The 19,700-nt window shown below is 36.2% G+C and overlaps 1 protein-coding gene across 15 annotated transcripts in view; it reads left to right on the top strand.

Moving 5' to 3' along the window:
* BPTF (bromodomain PHD finger transcription factor) overlaps positions 1 to 19,700 on the top strand; it is a 128,066-nt gene that overhangs the window by 52,675 nt on the left and 55,691 nt on the right. For 12 of the 15 annotated variants that reach the window (XM_074343498.1, XM_045511960.2, XM_010948665.3 and 9 more), the window contains 5 exons: positions 3,117 to 3,305; positions 7,641 to 7,828; positions 9,257 to 9,612; positions 10,105 to 10,236; positions 19,075 to 19,204. In XM_074343498.1, the coding sequence (XP_074199599.1) occupies positions 3,117 to 3,305; positions 7,641 to 7,828; positions 9,257 to 9,612; positions 10,105 to 10,236; positions 19,075 to 19,204 (995 nt within the window). The remainder of the gene's footprint in view (positions 1 to 3,116; positions 3,306 to 7,640; positions 7,829 to 9,256; positions 9,613 to 10,104; positions 10,237 to 19,074; positions 19,205 to 19,700) is intronic. The other 3 variants (XM_045511961.2, XM_045511959.2, XM_045511954.2) reach the window with 2 other exon arrangements.

Raw genomic sequence — 19,700 nt, 5'->3', positions numbered from 1 at the left:
CCAGTCAATTTAAATTTCCTCATTTAAAGATTTTGTTAAACATTTGCTCTGTTTTAAGTAACTCCAAATAGATCCCCATATGACATGACATTTGCTTTTATATTTACTGAGTCTCTTAATCTAGAGCACTCTTCTCTTCCATGACTCTCTTCTCCCCCGCAGCCCCCGAAGCTGTTGATTTGTTGAAGGATCCTAGGATATCCTCCATGGAATATCCCACATCCAGGATTTATCCTTCCTCTTCCTAGTGTTGTTTAATTTGTTCTAAAGGCTTGATTAAATTCATTTTCAAGTATTTTTGGCAAGAATATTTCATAAACTATGTTCTAGGTATTTCCCATCATATTGCATCAAAAGGCTCATGATGTCTATATGTTTTACCTTTACAAATGCTGAGATTGATCAGTGAATTTCAAAATCAGTTATCTATTTGAAAGTTATGTGATTTCTAATTCTATCATTTTTTCAGTATTTTTTAACTGAAATTCTTCTGTAAGGAATTTTCCCTCATTAAGGCTATTTGAATACCTTGAAATATAATTAGAGTAGGAATAAATGCTTAATTATTTTTCTTAAAGTCTGATTTTCAGAGTTAGGAGTTGGTGTCCAGTTATCTTCAGTGATGATTCATGAGTTATGGACTTTTGTGGAAAGGGCATAACTTTCTCATTTTACATGTCTGTCTGAACTCGTGGGTCTTTATATATTCAGTGTGTTTCAGTCAGTTGTTGTTACCATTCATTTTGCTTGTATTGATCATTGGGAGCCCCCTCCTGTTGGCTTTTGAGTCCTTTCGCTGTGCATGACCCCAGTAGTCCTCCTTACGCTTCTTTGCTTTTTGGCAGAGTAAGATGTCTGAGGCTTAGCTTACACACTTCCTACCCCAGACCTTTAAGAAGCCCTGGTCCCTTCTAGTGGCGAATAATATTTAGAGACTACAATCTGGGCCCATGAGTGTTTACTGCTCTTGGGCTCTCACTGCCTCTCAGATTTTTTGGTGGTAGTGTTAGGAAATACGTATTTTAGAACAGAAAAAGACCAATTCATGTTGGCATTTCAAATTCAGAGCAAAGATTGCATACTTAGTTTGTGTTTTTACACTTGTATATCTTTTCCCTTATACCAAAAGCCTTAGTTCCTAACAGCAGTAGCTTAATTGTGTATTTGCTTTATCCCGATACGGATGTCCATTAATAGTAATACTGTAGTATTAATATAATTATCAATATCCTGATTTGCAATAATAATAGTAATGAGGGGAAATGGTTTAAATATCATAGTAATTTCATAATACTAATATTACTCACAGTAAGACTACTAAATGACATTTAGAATTTTTTTTTGCAGCTCTTAATTTGTCTTTATACCGTATTTCCAGTAAGAACGTACAGTCAGAATACTATGCTCCAAATTCACTTGAAATAATCTTTTTCTCTGTGTGGTTAATGCTGACAACTTGATACATAGTTAGCTTGTTTTGTTTCAGTTTGTTTTCAGTTTTTAATGATTGCATTTCTAACTTTAATTTTTTTAAAAAATGGGAAACATTTACATGATTCCAAAGACAAACTGTAACTATATATTCAGATAATCTTTAGCTTTGTCCCTTCCCTCTCTAGGCAACCATTTCTTTCCCTTTCCTTATAGGTAGCCATTTTTTAAATTTTATTTTTGGTTATTCTTCCAATGTTTTTTGATAAATAAAAGCACCATATGTCCATAAGTTCATATTTCTCTTCCCTTCTTTCACAGTTAGCATGCTGTAAGTAGTATCCTGTACCTTTCTTTTTACATTTACTCTTAAGATCATTTCATATGTAGATACAATGATTTCCTCAGTCCTTGTTTGGGTGCATGATATCTCATCGTATGTGCCGTTTTTTTATTCAGCCAGTGCCCTACTGATAGGCATTTCGCTTCTGGCCTTTTGCCTTTCTAAATAATGCTGCAGTGAGTAGCTCTGTAAAAAAGTAATTGTGTATTTTTGCCAGTATGTCTTGGGATAGATTTCTGGACATGGGATTGCTAGGTTAAGACCAAATGCATCTGTAATTTTTCTAGTTACTGTCAGTTCCCTTCTATCCACTTTGCACGATGTTGCACTCCCTCAGCAGTGTGTGGGGGTACCTAACCCGCTGCTTCTCTACCTGAGTGTACTGTGAGAGAGGTTTTTTGCCAGTCTGGTAGCTGGAGGTCGTTTCTCCAAATGATTTTACTTCTCATTTCTGTTAGTTTGAATTAAGTGAGTATATTTCCATGTTTGAAGGCCATTTTCATGTCTTTTGTCACTGTTCATGTCTTTTCCATTTTTCTATCAGGTTGCTGGGTTTTTTCCACAAAAAAATTTTAGGAGCTCATGATACATAACAGATAGCCTTTGTGATATCAACCACTTTTTAATTTAGGTGATTGATTTAAAAGGTACGTTAAGAGTGGCAAAATGAAATGCACAGAGAGGCTCTAGATTTCTTTCTTTCTTTTTTTTTTTTTAATTGAGTTATAGTCAGTTTACAATGTTGTGTCAATCTAGATTTCTGAACTACAGTGGAAAGACCTTGGCCTTTTCACGGCAGTGTTCATTTTGATATACTTCTAGGAACTGTATACTCTTAGTGATACTGTTATATTGTTCTTGAAATTAACAGCCACTTAGGCATTACCTTCTAGTAAAATTTAGGGGTATAGAATTCAGGCAGAAAACCTTAGAGATAAATAATCCTGTTTAATTCTGTTTCTAATATATGAATACTTTCTAAAAATTGAGAATATAAATGTCAAATTTTGAGAAATTATTTCAACAAAATCACTTCTGCAGTATCTGATACATCATAAGTTTTGTGAGATAGTTATATCACTATTATTTTGGAATATTGTCTGCTTTGTCCTACAGACTAAGGTGATAAGACTCTGAGTTCATGTTGAGAGATGTAAAAAAGCAATTCGTAGAGTATTGCTTGCAAATTTCTTTTCATACATTGCATTATTCATACATGAGCAGCTTTTCCTTTTAACATCTAGCTTTGTAATGCAATCCTAGAACAAGTAAATGTCTTTTCTGACAATTAGTAATTTTGATGTAATTTCCAATTTAAAAATCAGATATTCTATTTTTCTAGAAGAACCTAACAAGACATGTGACAGCAGTAACACTAGTGCTACCACTACCTCCATCCAGCCTAATCTGGAAAACAGTAACAGCAGCAGTGAACTAAATTCTTCCCAGAGTGAATCTGCTAAGGCAGCTGATGATCCTGAAAATGGAGAAAGAGAGTCTCATACACCTGTCTCTATTCAAGAAGAGATAGGTAAGAATACACTTCATACATTGAAACAGACTTTTTAATTTTTTTTTAATTTTTAATTTTTAAAATAAAAGTTTGATGGGGGTGGGAAGATTTAGATTTTCTTTTTTCTTTTTTCTTTTTTTTTTTTAACACAAGTAGAACTGGCGTTCATTGTTTTTGTTTAAAAAAAAAAATACAAGCACATATGAAAAAACATGTCTTTTCCACACCCCCTCCCCAGAGGTAACCACCGTCATTTGGTGTGTAACATTTTATATCTTTCTCCGTGCAGTTACATTACTGTGTGTTCACAAAAAGTTTTTTTTTTAATATATATATAAACGGGATCATTTTGCATGTATTGTTCTGCATCTTGCTTTTTTCACTCAGTCATACATGTAGGGGATCTTTTCATGTTATCAACTGAATTTATTCTTTTTTTAACTGCTGCATGGTACTCCACAGTATGAATGAACCATAATTCATATACTGTTTATTAATGGACATTTAGGCTGTTCCATTATTACAACTAGTGGTGCTTTTTAACTTTCTCAGCATACATCTTTGTGTACTTACGCAAGTATTTCTGGCAGTATAGAAACAGTAAGTGGAATTGCTGGATCATATGGTAGGTACATTTTTAAAATAGTGATGACCACTGTTTAATTGTACATTAAAAGGGATTTATGCCAATAATTTATATACATATGTATTTCTTCATATTCTTACCTGTATTTGACATCACCTGTCTCTTACATTTTTGCTGATGGTGAAAAGTACTTCATTTAAAAATCTGCATATTCTTGCTTACTAATGTGGCTTAGTTTCTTTTCATGTTTTTGTTAAACTTTCTGTGAATTGCTTGTTCGTACTTTTGCTCGTTTTTTCCTGTTGAGTTTTGATATTTTTCCCTAATGAGTTTTAGGAATGCTTTATTTATTGTAAGTATTAATCTTTGATTTCACATATATACGTATATAGTAATCGCTTGTTTTTTAACTCTTATTTTATACATAATTTTTAATATTTTTTATGCAGTTAAATTTATCAATCTTTTTCTTTAGGATTTCTCTGGATTTTATGTCTTACTAAGGAAGACCATCCCTCTCCCAAGAATATACCTGTATTTTACAGTAATTTTACATAATACTTCTATAACTCTGTTTTAATACTTCTGGTGTATAATTTTGTATATAGTATGAGATTGATCTGTTTTAATTAGGACCTTTTCTATTGCAAGTGACCAAATCAGCTTAAACTAGCTTGAGTAAAAAGGGAGTTCAATTAGCTCATATAATTGGGAAGTCCAAGCTATCATCAGGCGTAACTGGACCCCCAGGTATCAAAACTCTTTCCGTTTTCCTCTTTCTGTCTCACCTTTTGGATCTGCATATATTTATGTGTTAACCTCATTCTCTCCTAATACAGACAGGCTTTTTCCAAGTGGCAGGGAAGATGGCACCAGCGGTTTGTATTCATATGTTTCCAAGGTCTCTGACCCAAAGGCAAGGCCCCTACTCCTGCTTCAAATCAAAAGTCCTTGAGGAAGGAATTTGAGTGGCCTATCTTGGACATATTATTCCCACTCCTGTGGCCAGGGCAGGCAAGGTATTATGACTGATGGCTCCATCAAAAATACAGGATTGGAGTGGGGTCGGAATGGTTTTCCAAAGAAAGAGAGATGCTGGTAAAGATAGGAAACAGTAAACATCCACAGTTCCACCCTAGGTCAGCACAGACATATGTATTCAAATTCAAAAATGGCTTCTGCCAAACATAATGCAAAGATCTGAAGCACAACTGAAAAAGTTTTCAAAAACTTCTCTCCCAGAAGTACATCTGATTATTTTAATTGTTTTTAGGATTTCTGTGTGTTCTGTATTATTTTTGATTACATCTGGATGTGGCTTGGCTCGATCTCATAATTTATGAGCCAAATTATGAATTTAACTACCTGTAACTCTCATTATTCTGATGGTGGACGATGTTCTTTGATAAATCTGGCTTCCATTGGTTTTCTGGGATGATGGAAGTGAGGCACTTATGGGAAGATCCCCCTTCTGGAGGCCATTCTGCTTCAACAGCCTAGATCCAGCTGCCTTCTGTCAGGGATGGGCTGCTGGGAATTGCTGTAGGTTTGAATAATTATACTTTCCAGTTTGACAGGTTTGGAGTTTTTCTGGCAGTAACACCCCCTTATAGATTGCCTAGATAATCTAGGTAGTACCTAATGCCCAGAAACTTGGCTCAGGACACCTGAAGGTAAACCCCCTCTATTTGCCCAGTTTGTCTGCTTAGCAGACTAATAGCCCTGGCCCTCAAGTGAACAAAGTCTGGCTGGGCCCCTGCCTCCTGATAACATTAAACAATGAGCTACAGAGGTTGGAGTAAAAGCTGCTCTGTACTCTGCCTCCAGGCTGTACCACAGTGATTCGCTGCTTTGTAACTGAGGAATATGGCCTTTGGGCAGGATGCGTGTGTAATGACCTCCACCTCAACCTTGTTCCCTTTCTCGACTTCTTTTGGTCTTACCCCCAGGGATGAATTTTCTGCTCCTTTCCCTTCTTTGCACCAAATTTAGCGAAATTGCAAAGGACTGACTCTCATCAGTGTTGGATTGTTGGTTTTAAATTGAGGGGCTTCTTTTTAAAAAAAATGCAGCGCCATTCCCTTTCTGCTTTTAGGAAGTCTGACCTAGACCAAACGATATCGAAAACGTCTTTATTGTAGGATTTCAAAAGTGGTCCCAACAAGTAGCCACTGTATTTCAACATGTTGGCATCAAACTCCAGCACGGGTAGAATCATGGTATGAGACCCAGGAGAAAATTGTTGATAATCTAACCAACTGCTTTGCTACCACACATCGATCGAAGGTTACTGGCTTTCCAGCCTGGATGGCAAAATACCCAGGACTCCTGCTCCATCTTGGTGTAGTCAGTGCCGTATTTTGAGGCCAAAATCTTAAAATACTCTACTGGGTTATTTAGAATTTGTCAGTTGCAAGGGACAGAAATCTACCAGACTTGCTTAAAAAGGGAATTTTGTTGGCTCCTAAAATTGAAAAGTCCAGAGGCAATGACAGCATTGGGTGTGTTACTGGACCCTGGGAGCCAAAAGAGGAGGTCATGGGTCTTCCTCTCAGATGCTTCCCTGCTCTGGGATGGGCTTATTGTATTGCTGAGAACTTTCTCCATGTTGTGGGGTCAACGTAGCCAAACTTAATTTATACCCTCTTTGCTCACTAATACAAAAAGCACGACTGTTTCTCCAGCTCCAGACTTTAAAAATTGAAATAGGATGCTGATTGGCTTGGACCACATAGCCAGTCCTGGAAAAATCACTGTGGGCAAGATTCTTGATTTGCAGCCCTAGCAGAGTCACATGATTGAGGTGGGGGGAAAGTATCTCCCCAGAGTAAAGAAGGGGTGTTGAACACATAAAGTTAATAGATGTTTCCTGTATTGTCTTAACTTTTATATTTTTCAAAATTGGTAGCCATTTTCCACAGCTTAATTGTTTCCTCTACTCAAAATGTCATTTTTATAATATGTAACAGTAAATTTTCTGTTTGATTTTTCCTTTGCCAGTGCCACACTGTCTTAGTTTTTAAAAGCTTTACATTAAAAAAAAATGAGATCCTGTTCAACTATCTGGCCAATGGAAATTGGACAGAGATGCAGTAGTTTTAGAATGTATAGAAGTTTTCAGCTGAAGTGAGATTCATGAGAAAACAGAGATTGCTTCTTGGCAGTGAAATCCACCACTTTTAAAAATTGAAATCCTGTGAAAATGTGAGAGACCTTTATTACGTTAGAAACAAAACTAATGCAGTTGATTTTCATATGTACAGTTACTTGCACACACAGATAATTAGTTTCCTTAAGAGAAAATTCACTTGGCATTTATGTTTATAAGCTTTAAACTATTAGGTGTTTAAATAAAATTTCAATAGAAATCTTTCTAAAATTAATTATATCCTTTACTTTTAATACAGAAATCCATATGAATATATAAGGCAACATTTTATTAGTGTGCTTTTTGAGTTATTATGTCTGTTACTTGTAAATTTGTAGCAACCCTTTCTCTTTTTTGGTAGATGAACTTTGAAACAGGTAACCTGGCATGTTTGAATTTTCTGTAAAATAATAAATGATTCACAGTAAAATTCTATATGCTTTCTTCTGAGTAAAACCTTTAAGAATTAATACTTTTCTTGGCTGTTCAAGGACTTTTTCTGCTTATTTTCTGAATCTTAGATGTCCACCACATAGTAGTTCTGGATGAGTAGCGTGTTATTACTATATATAGTTTACCTACTGTTAGCAGTTACTTTTGACTTTTTATTTGATAACAGGTGATTTCAAATCAGAGAAGTCTAATGGGGAAATAAGTGAGTCTCCTGGAGGTGGAAGAGGAGCATCTGGTTCAACTCGAATCATCACCCGGTTACGGAATCCAGACAGCAAACTTAGTCAGCTGAAGAGCCAACAGGTGGCAGCCGCAGCCCATGAAGCAAATAAATTATTTAAGGAGGGCAAAGAGGTGTGTTCTTTCTGTTTGAAACAAAATTCTCTGGAATATAAAATAATTTTATTTATTGTAACTTAAAAATCAGGGCAGGAAGTTTGTAGATAACTTTTGAACTGTATTTTCTTGACTTCCAAGAGCGTGGTGGGTAACAAGATTAAAAGTGTTAAGTTCGTATCATGATAAGTATGGTCAGTGGGGAGGGTGTAGCTCAGTGGTAGAGCACATGCTTAGCACACATGAGGTCCTGGGTTCAGTTCTCAGCACCTCCGTTAAAATAAATAAGTAAATAAACCTAATTACCTCCTCCCCAAAACAATCAAATGAGTATAGTTGTCAACCCACATTTCAGTCCATGCATAGAAATGCTGTTAAGTGGGTGGTATATTTCCTTACCCCATGGTTAATTTTATTGTATGTAATTCTTAAGAGCTAGAGGCCTTTTTTTTTTTTCCAAGATATGGGAAGGAGTGGGCTCTTTGTAGGCTTTATTAAGGACTTCATGCTCAGTGTTAGCTATGATCATTTTCGGTGAGCCTGCAGGTAAAGGATGGGGCTGCCCTTTGATGACAGTTACAGTGTGTAGGACAGCACAGCACCTCAGCTCGGATTATGAACAAAAGACTGAACGTTCTGTAACCCAGTCAGCCGTAGTGATAGAATAATGGTCACAATTGTGTCTCTCAGATTTGAGAATTATTTGCAGGGTAGATATGCAGTATATAGTGTCTTTACCATCATGGACTCAGCTTTCAGGCAGCAGCTTTCAAGCTTCTTTTTCACCCTGACCCTCAGTTGGACACTTTTCAGAGCAACCCAGTACACACATTCAAAAGTTTCCTGAAATAGTATTTTACCTTACTATGTAGGAAGCACTCTGGTATTTTCTTTTCTACTCTAGTCTATTGTATTATATTTCATTTTTTAAAAAGCTGAATAAGGCCCACTATGGACTTCACAGTCCACTAAAGGGTTGGAATCAGCTGTTTGAAACACTATTTCAGTGTATCCATGGGCTCTCATCTTAAGCTGGAAAGATAAAAGGAGCAGAAGAAAAGGTATTTTTAGGAATATATTTTTGGGGGAATAGTACATGTAATGCCCTCTTTTGTCCCTAACTCGTATATATTATAAGCTAAAAATAATGATTGGCAAGCGATTTACATATTACACATTTAGTTTATGTGTATATTTGAGATACATGAAAGTACTTAATAATGTCTGATGTATAATAGACACTTTATTAGATTAGTTTTCTTTCTTTTTGCAGGCGTATCTTGGTTGTTTAATTATAAACAGTTCGCTTTAGCTTTTAAACTTCAAAAGTTTAGTCGTAAGATGTATCTTCACTTATTTCGAATGATAAATTATGATATTAAAAGACAGTTGATCAAATGTACATATTTGATATGAATAATGGAATATTTTAATTTTATTGGTCAGGTACTGGTAGTTAACTCTCAAGGAGAAATTTCACGGTTGAGCACCAAAAAGGAAGTGGTCATGAAGGGAAATATCAACAATTATTTTAAGTTGGGTCAAGAAGGGAAATATCGCGTCTACCACAATCAATACTCCACCAATTCATTTGCTTTGAATAAGCACCAGCACAGAGAAGACCACGATAAGAGAAGGCATCTTGCACATAAATTCTGTCTGACTCCAGCTGGGGAGTTCAAATGGAATGGTTCTGTCCATGGGTCCAAAGTTCTTACCATATCTACTCTGAGACTGACTATCACCCAACTGGAAAACAATATCCCTTCATCCTTTCTTCATCCCAATTGGGCTTCACACAGGTAAACGAAGCTAAAGGTTATTTATTGCTGTGAGTATAGTAAATATTTATAAAATGATTATTGCAGCTGCACTCTTTAAACTGTCATTATTAATGAATTGAATGAAGTCAGTTTAGTTAGCAAAACACTGGGATATTAGGGATATGAACGTACTTGCAAAGTTCCTGAGCCAGCATTATTAGCTATATTTGATATGTTTCTGGGAAGTGGGGTCTTTGTTCCTGGAACCAGGTGGAGGGCAGACAAAGTTCCAGAACATTATAGAAGGTCTAAGGAATTGGAGGACTAACTCACTGCTGGGATTCCTTTCATTGTTCAAAATCAATTATTCTATGAGATAGAGACTTCCAGTAGCAGTTTATTTTATACCTGTTTAGCCTAGAAACACATGCCCTGTAAGATGAAGTCATCATAAATCACAACTCTTGTGCTTTTAATTTAAGATCAACAAGGTGAAGTCTTGTTCTTTTTTTTTTTCCTTCTGAAATATAGGGCGAATTGGATCAAGGCTGTTCAGATGTGTAGCAAACCCAGAGAATTTGCATTGGCATTAGCTATTTTGGAGTGTGCAGTTAAGCCAGTTGTGATGCTACCAATATGGCGGGAATCTTTAGGACATACCAGGTAAGTGAATTCTGAGCCTTGTGAATGGTGTGTTAGACTCCCTCTTGGAATGTTAGTCTATGAATAATGAAAGTTAATCTGTTTAGAAGGCCGTATTAAAGATTTAACTCTTCTTGACTTCATTTTCCTCCTCTCTAAGATGTGGGCATAAATGAACATTAGTTCTTATTTATGATATAGGGTTGTAATGAAGATCAAAAAAGATCAGGTATATGAAAATTAAAAGTAGTTTCTAAAATAAAAAGCATTTTTATTGAATAGGAAGAATGCTCATATTTTTTGAATATTTATTCTAGAATGTGCTAAGCATCTGATTTATTTAGAGTTGAGTGTCTGGCCAGGGATCATGCTGATCTGTGTAACTTTAGCCGATGGTTAGCAAAAGAGAGAAGTGTTGTGATTTGAGCCTACTTTTTAGCCCTAATGGGGTTTTTTTTTTTTTTTTTTTACTTTAATCTTTACAAAGTTATTATTACAAAAAATAATATAAGCTTATGGTAAAAAAAAATTATTATTCAATGTGAAAAGTAAAAAACAGTCTTACCTTCCCATCCCCTCTCCAGGGCCCACTCCAAAGGTATACTGCTGCAATTTTTTTTTATATGAATGTATTTTGTGTTGCCTTCTACCTCTGTGTTTTATCTTATGAAAATTTTTAAAGAAAAGTAAATACGCCTACTAAATATTTGTCATCTGCCAAGGGTTGCTCTCAGTTTTCTGTAGTGTTTCCCTTCATTAATCTAATGGATACTTTTTTCTCTCTCCTTTCTCCCTTCTATTTTGAATGTAATGCTACTACCAATAGAAGCTTCCACAAACAGAATAGACTTGATTCTCCTAGGGTTAAAGAAAACAGGGTTAAGTTAAGGTGCTATGGACAGTGCACCCCGGGAGAGGGGAGCTAGAGGGTGGCGCACCTTTATTGTCCTCACTGTTGTCATTTCTCTGGCAGGGAGAGCAAGGGAAGAGTCAGAGGCAGATGGGAGGCCTGTGTTTCTGTTTTTCCTTCTTACCTTTACCTCCAGACTTGCCCCAAACTGTTCTGTCACGACATTCTCCTATTCAGTGCTCATCCTGAAACTTGTGTTGGTGGTCTCTGACGGCAGAGATCAACACTTTGAGAGCTAAAACTAAGCTACGTGTTGCCAAAGAAAACTCTAGCACTCAAATGTAACTGAAGTGATTAAATCATGCCTTTTATAAATTTGATTCTAAATATTAAACATTCTAATGAAAGATGCAATTCAGTTTTTGTAAAAACATCAGGTTCTCCCCCCTTCCTGGTTTTTCATTATGACTAGTCTTAAACATGTTACAAGAGTTATAAAATTATATCATGAATTGTATTAGTATTACACATCTAGTGATATGTATGAAAGAACTTTTTTTTAAAAAAAATATGATGAGATCAAATAGAATACTCTGAATTTTTAAAAATTAGAGACCATGATTCAGGAAAATTTGAAGTTAATACAAAGACTTTCACTTTTGGCACTACTGTGGTCACACACTTTTAGGTGACAGTCTTCTAAGACTTGACCCTAAGGAAATATCTAGAAATTCAACCAAATACTTTATTCATAAAATGCTTATTGTGATATTCAGTAGTAAAGATTTGACAGCAGGATCTTTTTTGAAAAAGTGGTAATAAAGTCTGTTGCAAAACATTAAAGAATACTTAAATAAATGGAAATATATCTCATGTCCATGTATAGGAAGTCTCAGTGTCTTGAAAGTGTCAGTTTCTCTCATGTTAATACACAGAGTACAATCACTTTGATTAACTGTAGTTGGCCTTTATATAGAATTTCACAAGATAGTTGAAAAACGTATATGGAAAAGGGCAGTAACAGAAAAGGTAAATTTGAAGGACAAGGTGCAGAAGGATTTGCCCTCACACGTAACAGAACTTACTTGGTAGCTGTAACACTGTGGAATAAGCAAATAGACCAGTAAATTCTAAGTGTGAAAATCAAAAAACTTTTAAAATTCCAAGAAGAAAATTAAGAGATTGTCTTTATAACACTAGAGCAAGGTTCTCTCCTTCTTCCCTCCTCCTCTCCATTCCCTTCCCTTTTCCCTTCCTTCCTTGCCTCTCTTTCCTTCTTTCTCCCCCTGTTCCTTTTATACTTCCTTCCTTTTTTCTTTCTTCTGATTGTTTTCTCTCCTTCCTAATTCATTCAGTATCTCCCCAAACGTACCTAAGGCGGGTATGTTTATTTCTTCCATTTATAAGAATATTATCTATCAGATTTGAATGCGTGTGCATGTGTGTATCTGTGTGTCTGCATATACTACAAATGACCTTCTTTATGTTTAATATGTAATACATAAGATTGCATGTAATATATAAGCTATAATAGATAATAATAAAATAAACACCTGTGAATTCACCACCCAGCATAAAAATAGCATTATCATTGTATCTACTTTCCATTCACATCACTTTGCCTTTCTGGAGAGTTTATCATAATTTTTACATTTGTGTTTTGTCACACCCTTCCTTTTACTGTGTAGTTCTATCACCTATGTATCTATCAGTAAATAATGGATTGTTTTCTGAGTTTTATAATAGTGTATCATCCTGAAAGACTGAATCATAGACTGGTTGAAGGTATTTTTATTATTTTATTTTAATAGAATCAAAAAGGGCCAGTATACACAGTATATTCAAGAACTTCTACAGTTTAGTACGAAAAAAAATCAAACCAATTAGTAGAAAAGAAGACCAGAGGTATAAACATAATTCAGAGAAGAGGAGACACAAATAGCCAAGAAACATGAAAGGTGGGGGAAAGCACATTAAAAGTAGGGGCTATTATTTCATATCCATTAAACTGTGAAAAATTTGTGATATAATAGGGAAGGAATTCTGACACATTGTTGATAAAAGAGCTAAGTGCTATAACCATTTTAGAAAACAATTTCTTAAAAACAAAAGTTGAGAATGCAATTCTGTTCCTCACTTAATACCTTAGCGAAACCTTACGTCTGTACGTGAGGAGTCATGTAAAAAAGATGTTTCTTATAGTGTGGTGAAATTGGTAACAATCCCTAAATGCCCATAGTCAGCCATGTTTAAATTGGTGTGGCTCTTTAATAGACTGCTGTATAGCAGTAAAAAACAAACTAGAGCAACGTGAGTCAGTGAGATTGAATCTCAGAAACGTGTAACACAGTAAAACAGTTCTTTTCCTAAAAAATGCATGTAGTATGAGTCTGTGTATATAAAGTTTAAAAGCTTGTATGCTAGCTAATATATTGTTATAATATTGTTTAAGGATGTAGACATTGGTGGTAAAAGTTTAAAGAAAGACAAGGGCTGTACGCTTGACACTTAAGAAATACACTTTTAAATAAATAACAAATGATCAAAGGAAAATCATAGTGGAAACTAGAAAACATTTTGAATGACTGTTCACGAGAATACGACATGAATTGAAATTTGTGGGATGCAACTAAAGACTACCCAGGGAAAATTGGTAGCCTTCAACGCTTATACTGAGAAAGAAAAACTGCAGATTAATTAGCTAGGCATGCATCTCAAGGAGTGAAACCAAAGGAAGGAAATATTGACAAATACCAGATACTAAATATTTAATGAAATAGTAAGCAGTCGTACCTTAGATACTAGTATAATTTACAAACCTCTGATGAGATTATCAGGAAAGGGGAGAAGGACAAAGAACAAATAACCAGTATCAAGAATAAAAAGGGGGGACACACCAAACGTTGTTTCTGATTCTCTCTCACTGATACTGGGGATTTTACGCCTTCAGAGTCCACTAACATAGTATTCAGGCTTCCTACATCTGTAGGGAAAGTGTCCTACTGGGCTTCTCCTCTTGGGTGGGGCAAGGGTTGGAGAGGAGGAGCCCCACTGACCCCAGTCATTGGACAGTAGGGCATAGGCCATGCTCTAGTCTCAGGCAGGAAAAGGATTTCAGGTTCAGTTTGAAGGCTGTTACTGCATCTGTCAGTAAGGAGATGGGCAGGACCAGATGATTTCATAAGGAAGTTCTTCAAATTTTAGGAAACAGATAGTTCTATTTAAACTGTTACATAAAATAGAAAAAGAAGGAAATCTTGTGCATTATTATTTCTGTTAGTATAAAACTTGATAGATAGAAGTAGATAGAAAATTATGGCCCTGTCTCCTTTGTAAATATTTATCATTGATTAATAATTAATAGCAAATAGAAGCATATTCAAGAAATCTTAAATGAAACATTAGCAAATATATTCAGAAGTAAATGAAAAGAATAATAAATCATTACTAAATTGGATCCCCCTAAGTGTGGAAGATTTGTCCATTCTCAGGAGATTATTAATACCATGCTATTTTAAGAAGTCAAAGAAAGAAAACTAATTATCTCATTAAATGCCAAGGAGGTATTTCTTTATTGAGAAGATACAAGTCCATTATTAATTCTTTGTTTTAAAAAAACTTAATTAAATAGATATAGATGAATGGCTGTTTTTTGTAAAGCTGTGTTTCAAATCAAGTCATCACACCTTTTTTTTTTTTTTTTTGCGGGAAGGAGGAGTTAAATAGATATATTCATTTAATTATTTTTTTAAATGGAGGCACTGGGGGTTGAACCCAAGACCTTGAGCATGCTGAGCATGCGCTCTACCTCTTGAGCTATACCCTCCCCCCATCATGCTTTTTGATTGAACTCTTGAAGCATTCCCATTAACATTTAGGATGCCTACTGTTACTGCTATCTTTTAACTTTTCTTAAAAGTATTATTTAATGAATTTTACCAAGTGAAATAAAATGTGTATATATTAGTAAATATAGGAACAATTCTGTGTAGTTGATCTAATTACAGAAGACCTAAGAAGACTAACCAAAAAATTATAAAATAATATGAAAATTAAATAGGGTGGCCACCATACTGAGGAATAGGTGTCATACATACAAACAGTAACCATGACAAAAAATTCAGCGGGATTTCTGAGTTAAAATAACAAATTGAGTAAACACGTTTAGTTTTGCTCCCTGCTGAACTTACCAAAACTGTGACAGAGGGATTTCTTCAAAGCATAAACCCACAGGGACAAGGGGAACAACAGAGAATACAGCACCAGTAAGACTGTGAAGCAGTACTGCAGGTGGACGGACGGTATCCTACCCAAGAAGGCCAAATCCCAAGTCAGTGCAGGAGAACTAAGAATTTCCACCAGTGACACCATAGAATCCTCAAAAGGCAGGAAAGCAGGAGGTGCAGCGCAGCCCACTTCGGAGTCCGTCTCTGGGCTGCGCTTGTTTACCCGCGGTCCTGCCAGGTAGCCTGAGAGCGGTGAGCCCGCTGTCTTCTGGGCCTTGCTTATGCCCTTGCCCTCTGATTTCATCGTAAGAGGTTTCTTAACTTGTAAACTGCGATCTAGAGACAAGTTTATTTTTTCCTGTGACCCTTCTTTTAATAATGACAATATTGCTCTTGCCTGTGCAGCTAGTTTTTATTCTTGCTATTGAGTTTTCAAAAGCCAAACTTCATACTGGTTGGGACACACACATAGATGGTAAAACTGTGAAGAAAAGCGAGGAAATGAGAACACAGGAGTCAGGATCGTGACTGCCTGGGGGTGGGACACCCTAGCTTTGGATGTAGTGGATATTGGTAAGTTTCTGTTTCTTAACCCGGTTACAATACATATTTTTAAAAATTATAATGAAGAAAATGTCCCAGCAACAATAAAACACGTCAAACAACCAAGAATAAATGTGAGAAGAAATATTCAGGATTATGTAAATAAATCATCATTAACTTCACTAAAGATATAAGGATACTTCGAGTAAAAGAAAAGACACATCACATGCTTAGGCGTGTATATCACATTTTCTAAAGATGCCATGCGGTATATTAATTAATCTATTAGAATTAATAATCATTTATATTGTGAGTAGGAGTTTTCCTCCTTGGGGGCGGGGCAGGGGGTTTGACTAAAATGATCCTAATATTTCATCTAGAAAAATTAATGCAAGAAATGGGAAATAGGTAATACAAAATAAAGAGAATAGGTATTAAAATGTGTTTTGAAGCACAATAATCAGAATAAATTTGTGCTACAGAAGAAGTAGAGCAGTGGAATCAAACAGAATCTGGAAAAAGACCTGAACACACGAGGGAATCTGCTCTGACAGCACTGCCTGTCGGAGAAGGAAGGAGGGAGCATGCCATCCGGATTTCTGCCTCAGCCAAAACACTCAGATAAATGAGGATTAAAAAAAAAATTTTTTTTAACACTCTTAAAAACAATAACAAAAAAACTTAAATAAGAAAGCATGGATTAATTTATGTTTTTGTTGTGATACTTTCTTTTCAAACAGATGTAAAACCCAGATGCCATAGAGGAAAAAAGTGGATATATGTATTTAAAGTTCTGAGTGGAAAAATAATATTATAATCAAACTCAAAAGACAGATGACAAACTGAGGAAAAAAATTTGCACCACAAATGGAAAATTTCCTTTTATTAAATGAAAAAGACCTTTTATAAATGAAAAGGACTAGTAGTCCATTACAGACAAGACAAAGGATTTGAACAGGCATTTGGCAGAAAAATAAATATGAAAGGCCAGTAGACATTAAAAATAATGGTTACTTCTCTCATAATTAAAGAAATGTAAATCAAAACAATGGTATAGTATTTCTTATCTCTTAACTGGGGTAATAATTTGGAAGTTTCGTACTAACTTGAGTGAAGGTGTGGGAAAGCAGGGTGGCTTTATAGTTGATGGCAGTGTGAAGTGTACAGTTCTGAGGAGTAGTTGGGCACCATTTGTTGGCATTTTAAGTATAATAGTCTTTGGACTCTGTTGTACCACTGGGAAACATAAAGAGATACTCCTCAAGTTTACCAAGACAGACATAAACCATTGTTTCCTGTAGCTTTGTTTGTAATAGGAACAGAAACACAACAAAACCCTGTGCACCACGTGGAGGACAAACAGGAACAGAGTGGAGGCTCAGTCCACACTCCTGGTCCGGCTCTCAGTTGACCTGGGGGCGCGTGGAAACACCTGCCACCTGGTGCGCCCGCCAACACAGAGAGGCATCTGGAGGCTGTGTGGTACCAGCGCAATGGAACTTCCTTCCTGGGGCCTCCAGGCTGCTAGCAGTAGCCGAGATTTCTGCTCAACCAAGTGGGATTGAACTCCTTCAGAGCTCACTTTTCTTGCTGCCTTTTCCCATCAGGATTGTCTTGGTGGTAGTGAGAACAATAGAATTTACTCTGGGATAGCTAACATCCCAGATTAGCTACAGTACTCCCCACACTGGCCTGGCATCCTCAACAAAGTGAAGCCTTTGTATTTGGTGATGAAAGTGGACCTGTTTCCCGGGCAAACTCCAAGAGCACAAACTGAGTGCCCAGCTTAGCCGTGAGTTTCCAGAGTGTCACCGCACTGGTGTTCTCCCCACACAGTGCTCTGTTCCTGGCCACCATCAGCAAAGTTGCTGTGCCCCACCTGGGTTTGGGTGTTTAAAACTGAGCCCACAAAAACTCTGTTGAGAAATACTACTTGTTCCTGGCTCAGTCGCTCCCTCTTGACCCTGGTGAGCTGAGGCTGTCAGGTCATCCACCATGCTGTGCCTACAGAGCTTGCCCCACTGCCTGATTCCAGGAGTGGTGACAGGTCTATGGTATTTGAGTCTGAGTAGTGCCCAGTGAGAATCCATTCCTTTCCTCTTCTCCCAAGTTGTGGGAGAATGAAGAACTTTGCTATACTCTTTGTGTGCAGTTAACAGATATGAGCTCTCAGCCTGGGAGATGCTAGATTCTACAGTCCTGTACTCACAGGGACACAAAGCTTTTTTAAAAAAACTTGGAGATAAATGGACAGACAGAGGATGTTTTTGGTGGAGAGATGGGGATAAAAAGAATTAAATCTCCTCTCATATCTTTCTAGCACCGGCCCCTCCCCCAAGTTAACAAAAGATCTCTTTATTCTTTCTGTGTAGCTGTGCGTTTAAAATGGGCTACGTCTGGGTCGGGTGTGATAAAAACAGTTCTCCCACTGCGGCTCTTACGGACAGGAGCTCCTTCGTAAGTTTTGGTTAGGTTCCTGTTTAAGGGACATATTCCCGTTCACAAAAATCTAGACTAGTCACCTTGAAGTAGAACCTCACCGGGCCTGCCCATCTCCTTGCTGGTGGGTGCAGTAATGTGTCTTCCTGCCTGAAAAAAAAAGTGTGGTCTATGCCCTGTGCCTAATGATTAATGCATAGTCAGTGTGGTCCTTCCTGCCCAGCCGAAAAGGAGCCCCGTGAGCCCCTTTCTCTGTGGTTGTAGGAAGACACATGCTACTTGGTCCTGAGTTCTGTGTTAGTGGACCCTGTGAAGGCTTTAAAATCCTGAGTGCTAGCTAGAATTAGAAATGTTGCTTGATAAAATAAAAGTTTGGGGACTTGTTGGTCTTTTAGGGGAAGGAAATAATGTGTCTTTTTAAAGAATACTTTTATCTTCTCATATGGAAAGATCTCCTAATGCAGTTATTCATCAATGAAAAAGTGTGATTTGTAATGTAATATCCCTTTTATGTAAATACAATGTTGGTGCACGCCTGAAATGTTTTAGGAATAAGTTGTAAGTGAGTATGTTTCTTACGGAGAAGCGTATGGGAATGTTTTGTTTTCACTTTCTTGTACTTTTTGATTTTTCCTATTATGGAATTGTACATCTATTTATTTTTGTGAGTTTGGGCTATCTGGGTTGTGGGATTATAGCTGACCATTCTTTATTTTTGTCTTAATTTTCAGTATGATATTTTTACCTTTGTTTGTTTTTCAAGGTTAAATGTATTCTGTCTCTCTATCCATGTACTTTTAGGTTACACAGGATGACATCAATTGAAAGAGAGGAGAAGGAAAAAGTAAAAAAAAAAGAGAAAAAACAAGAAGAGGAAGAAACAATGCAACAAGCTACATGGGTAAAATATACGTTTCCAGTTAAACATCAGGTAATTTTATTATAATCTTTTAAATTGTGTTAGCTATTTCTTGTGTATGTGCATGTGTTTGTTTTATTGTAGTTCATAATGTATCAGTTTCTGGTGTACAGCATAATAGTTCAGTCATACATATACATATATATTTTCGTTTTCATATTCTTTTTCTTTCTTTCTTTTTAACATTTTTTTATTGAGTAATAGTCATTTTACAATGTTGTGTCAAATTCCAGTGTAGAGTACAATTTTTCAGTTATACGTGAACATACATATATTTATTGTCACATTTTTTTTTTCACTGTGAGCTACCACAAGATCTTATATATATTTCCCTTTGCTATACAGTATAATCTTGTTTATCTATTCTACATTTTAAAATCCCAGTCTGTCCCTTCCCACCCCCCACCCCCTTAGCAACCACAAGTTTGTATTCTATGTCTGTGAGTCTGTTTCTGTTTTGTATTTATGTTCTTTTTTTTTTTTTTTAATTCCACATATGAGTGATCTC

Source organism: Camelus bactrianus, chromosome 16, assembly GCF_048773025.1.
Source record: "Camelus bactrianus isolate YW-2024 breed Bactrian camel chromosome 16, ASM4877302v1, whole genome shotgun sequence".
NCBI classification, from domain to species: Eukaryota; Metazoa; Chordata; class Mammalia; order Artiodactyla; family Camelidae; genus Camelus; species Camelus bactrianus.
The sequence above is the reverse complement of the archived record's forward strand: the minus strand, read 5'-3'. Positions and strand labels throughout refer to the sequence as shown.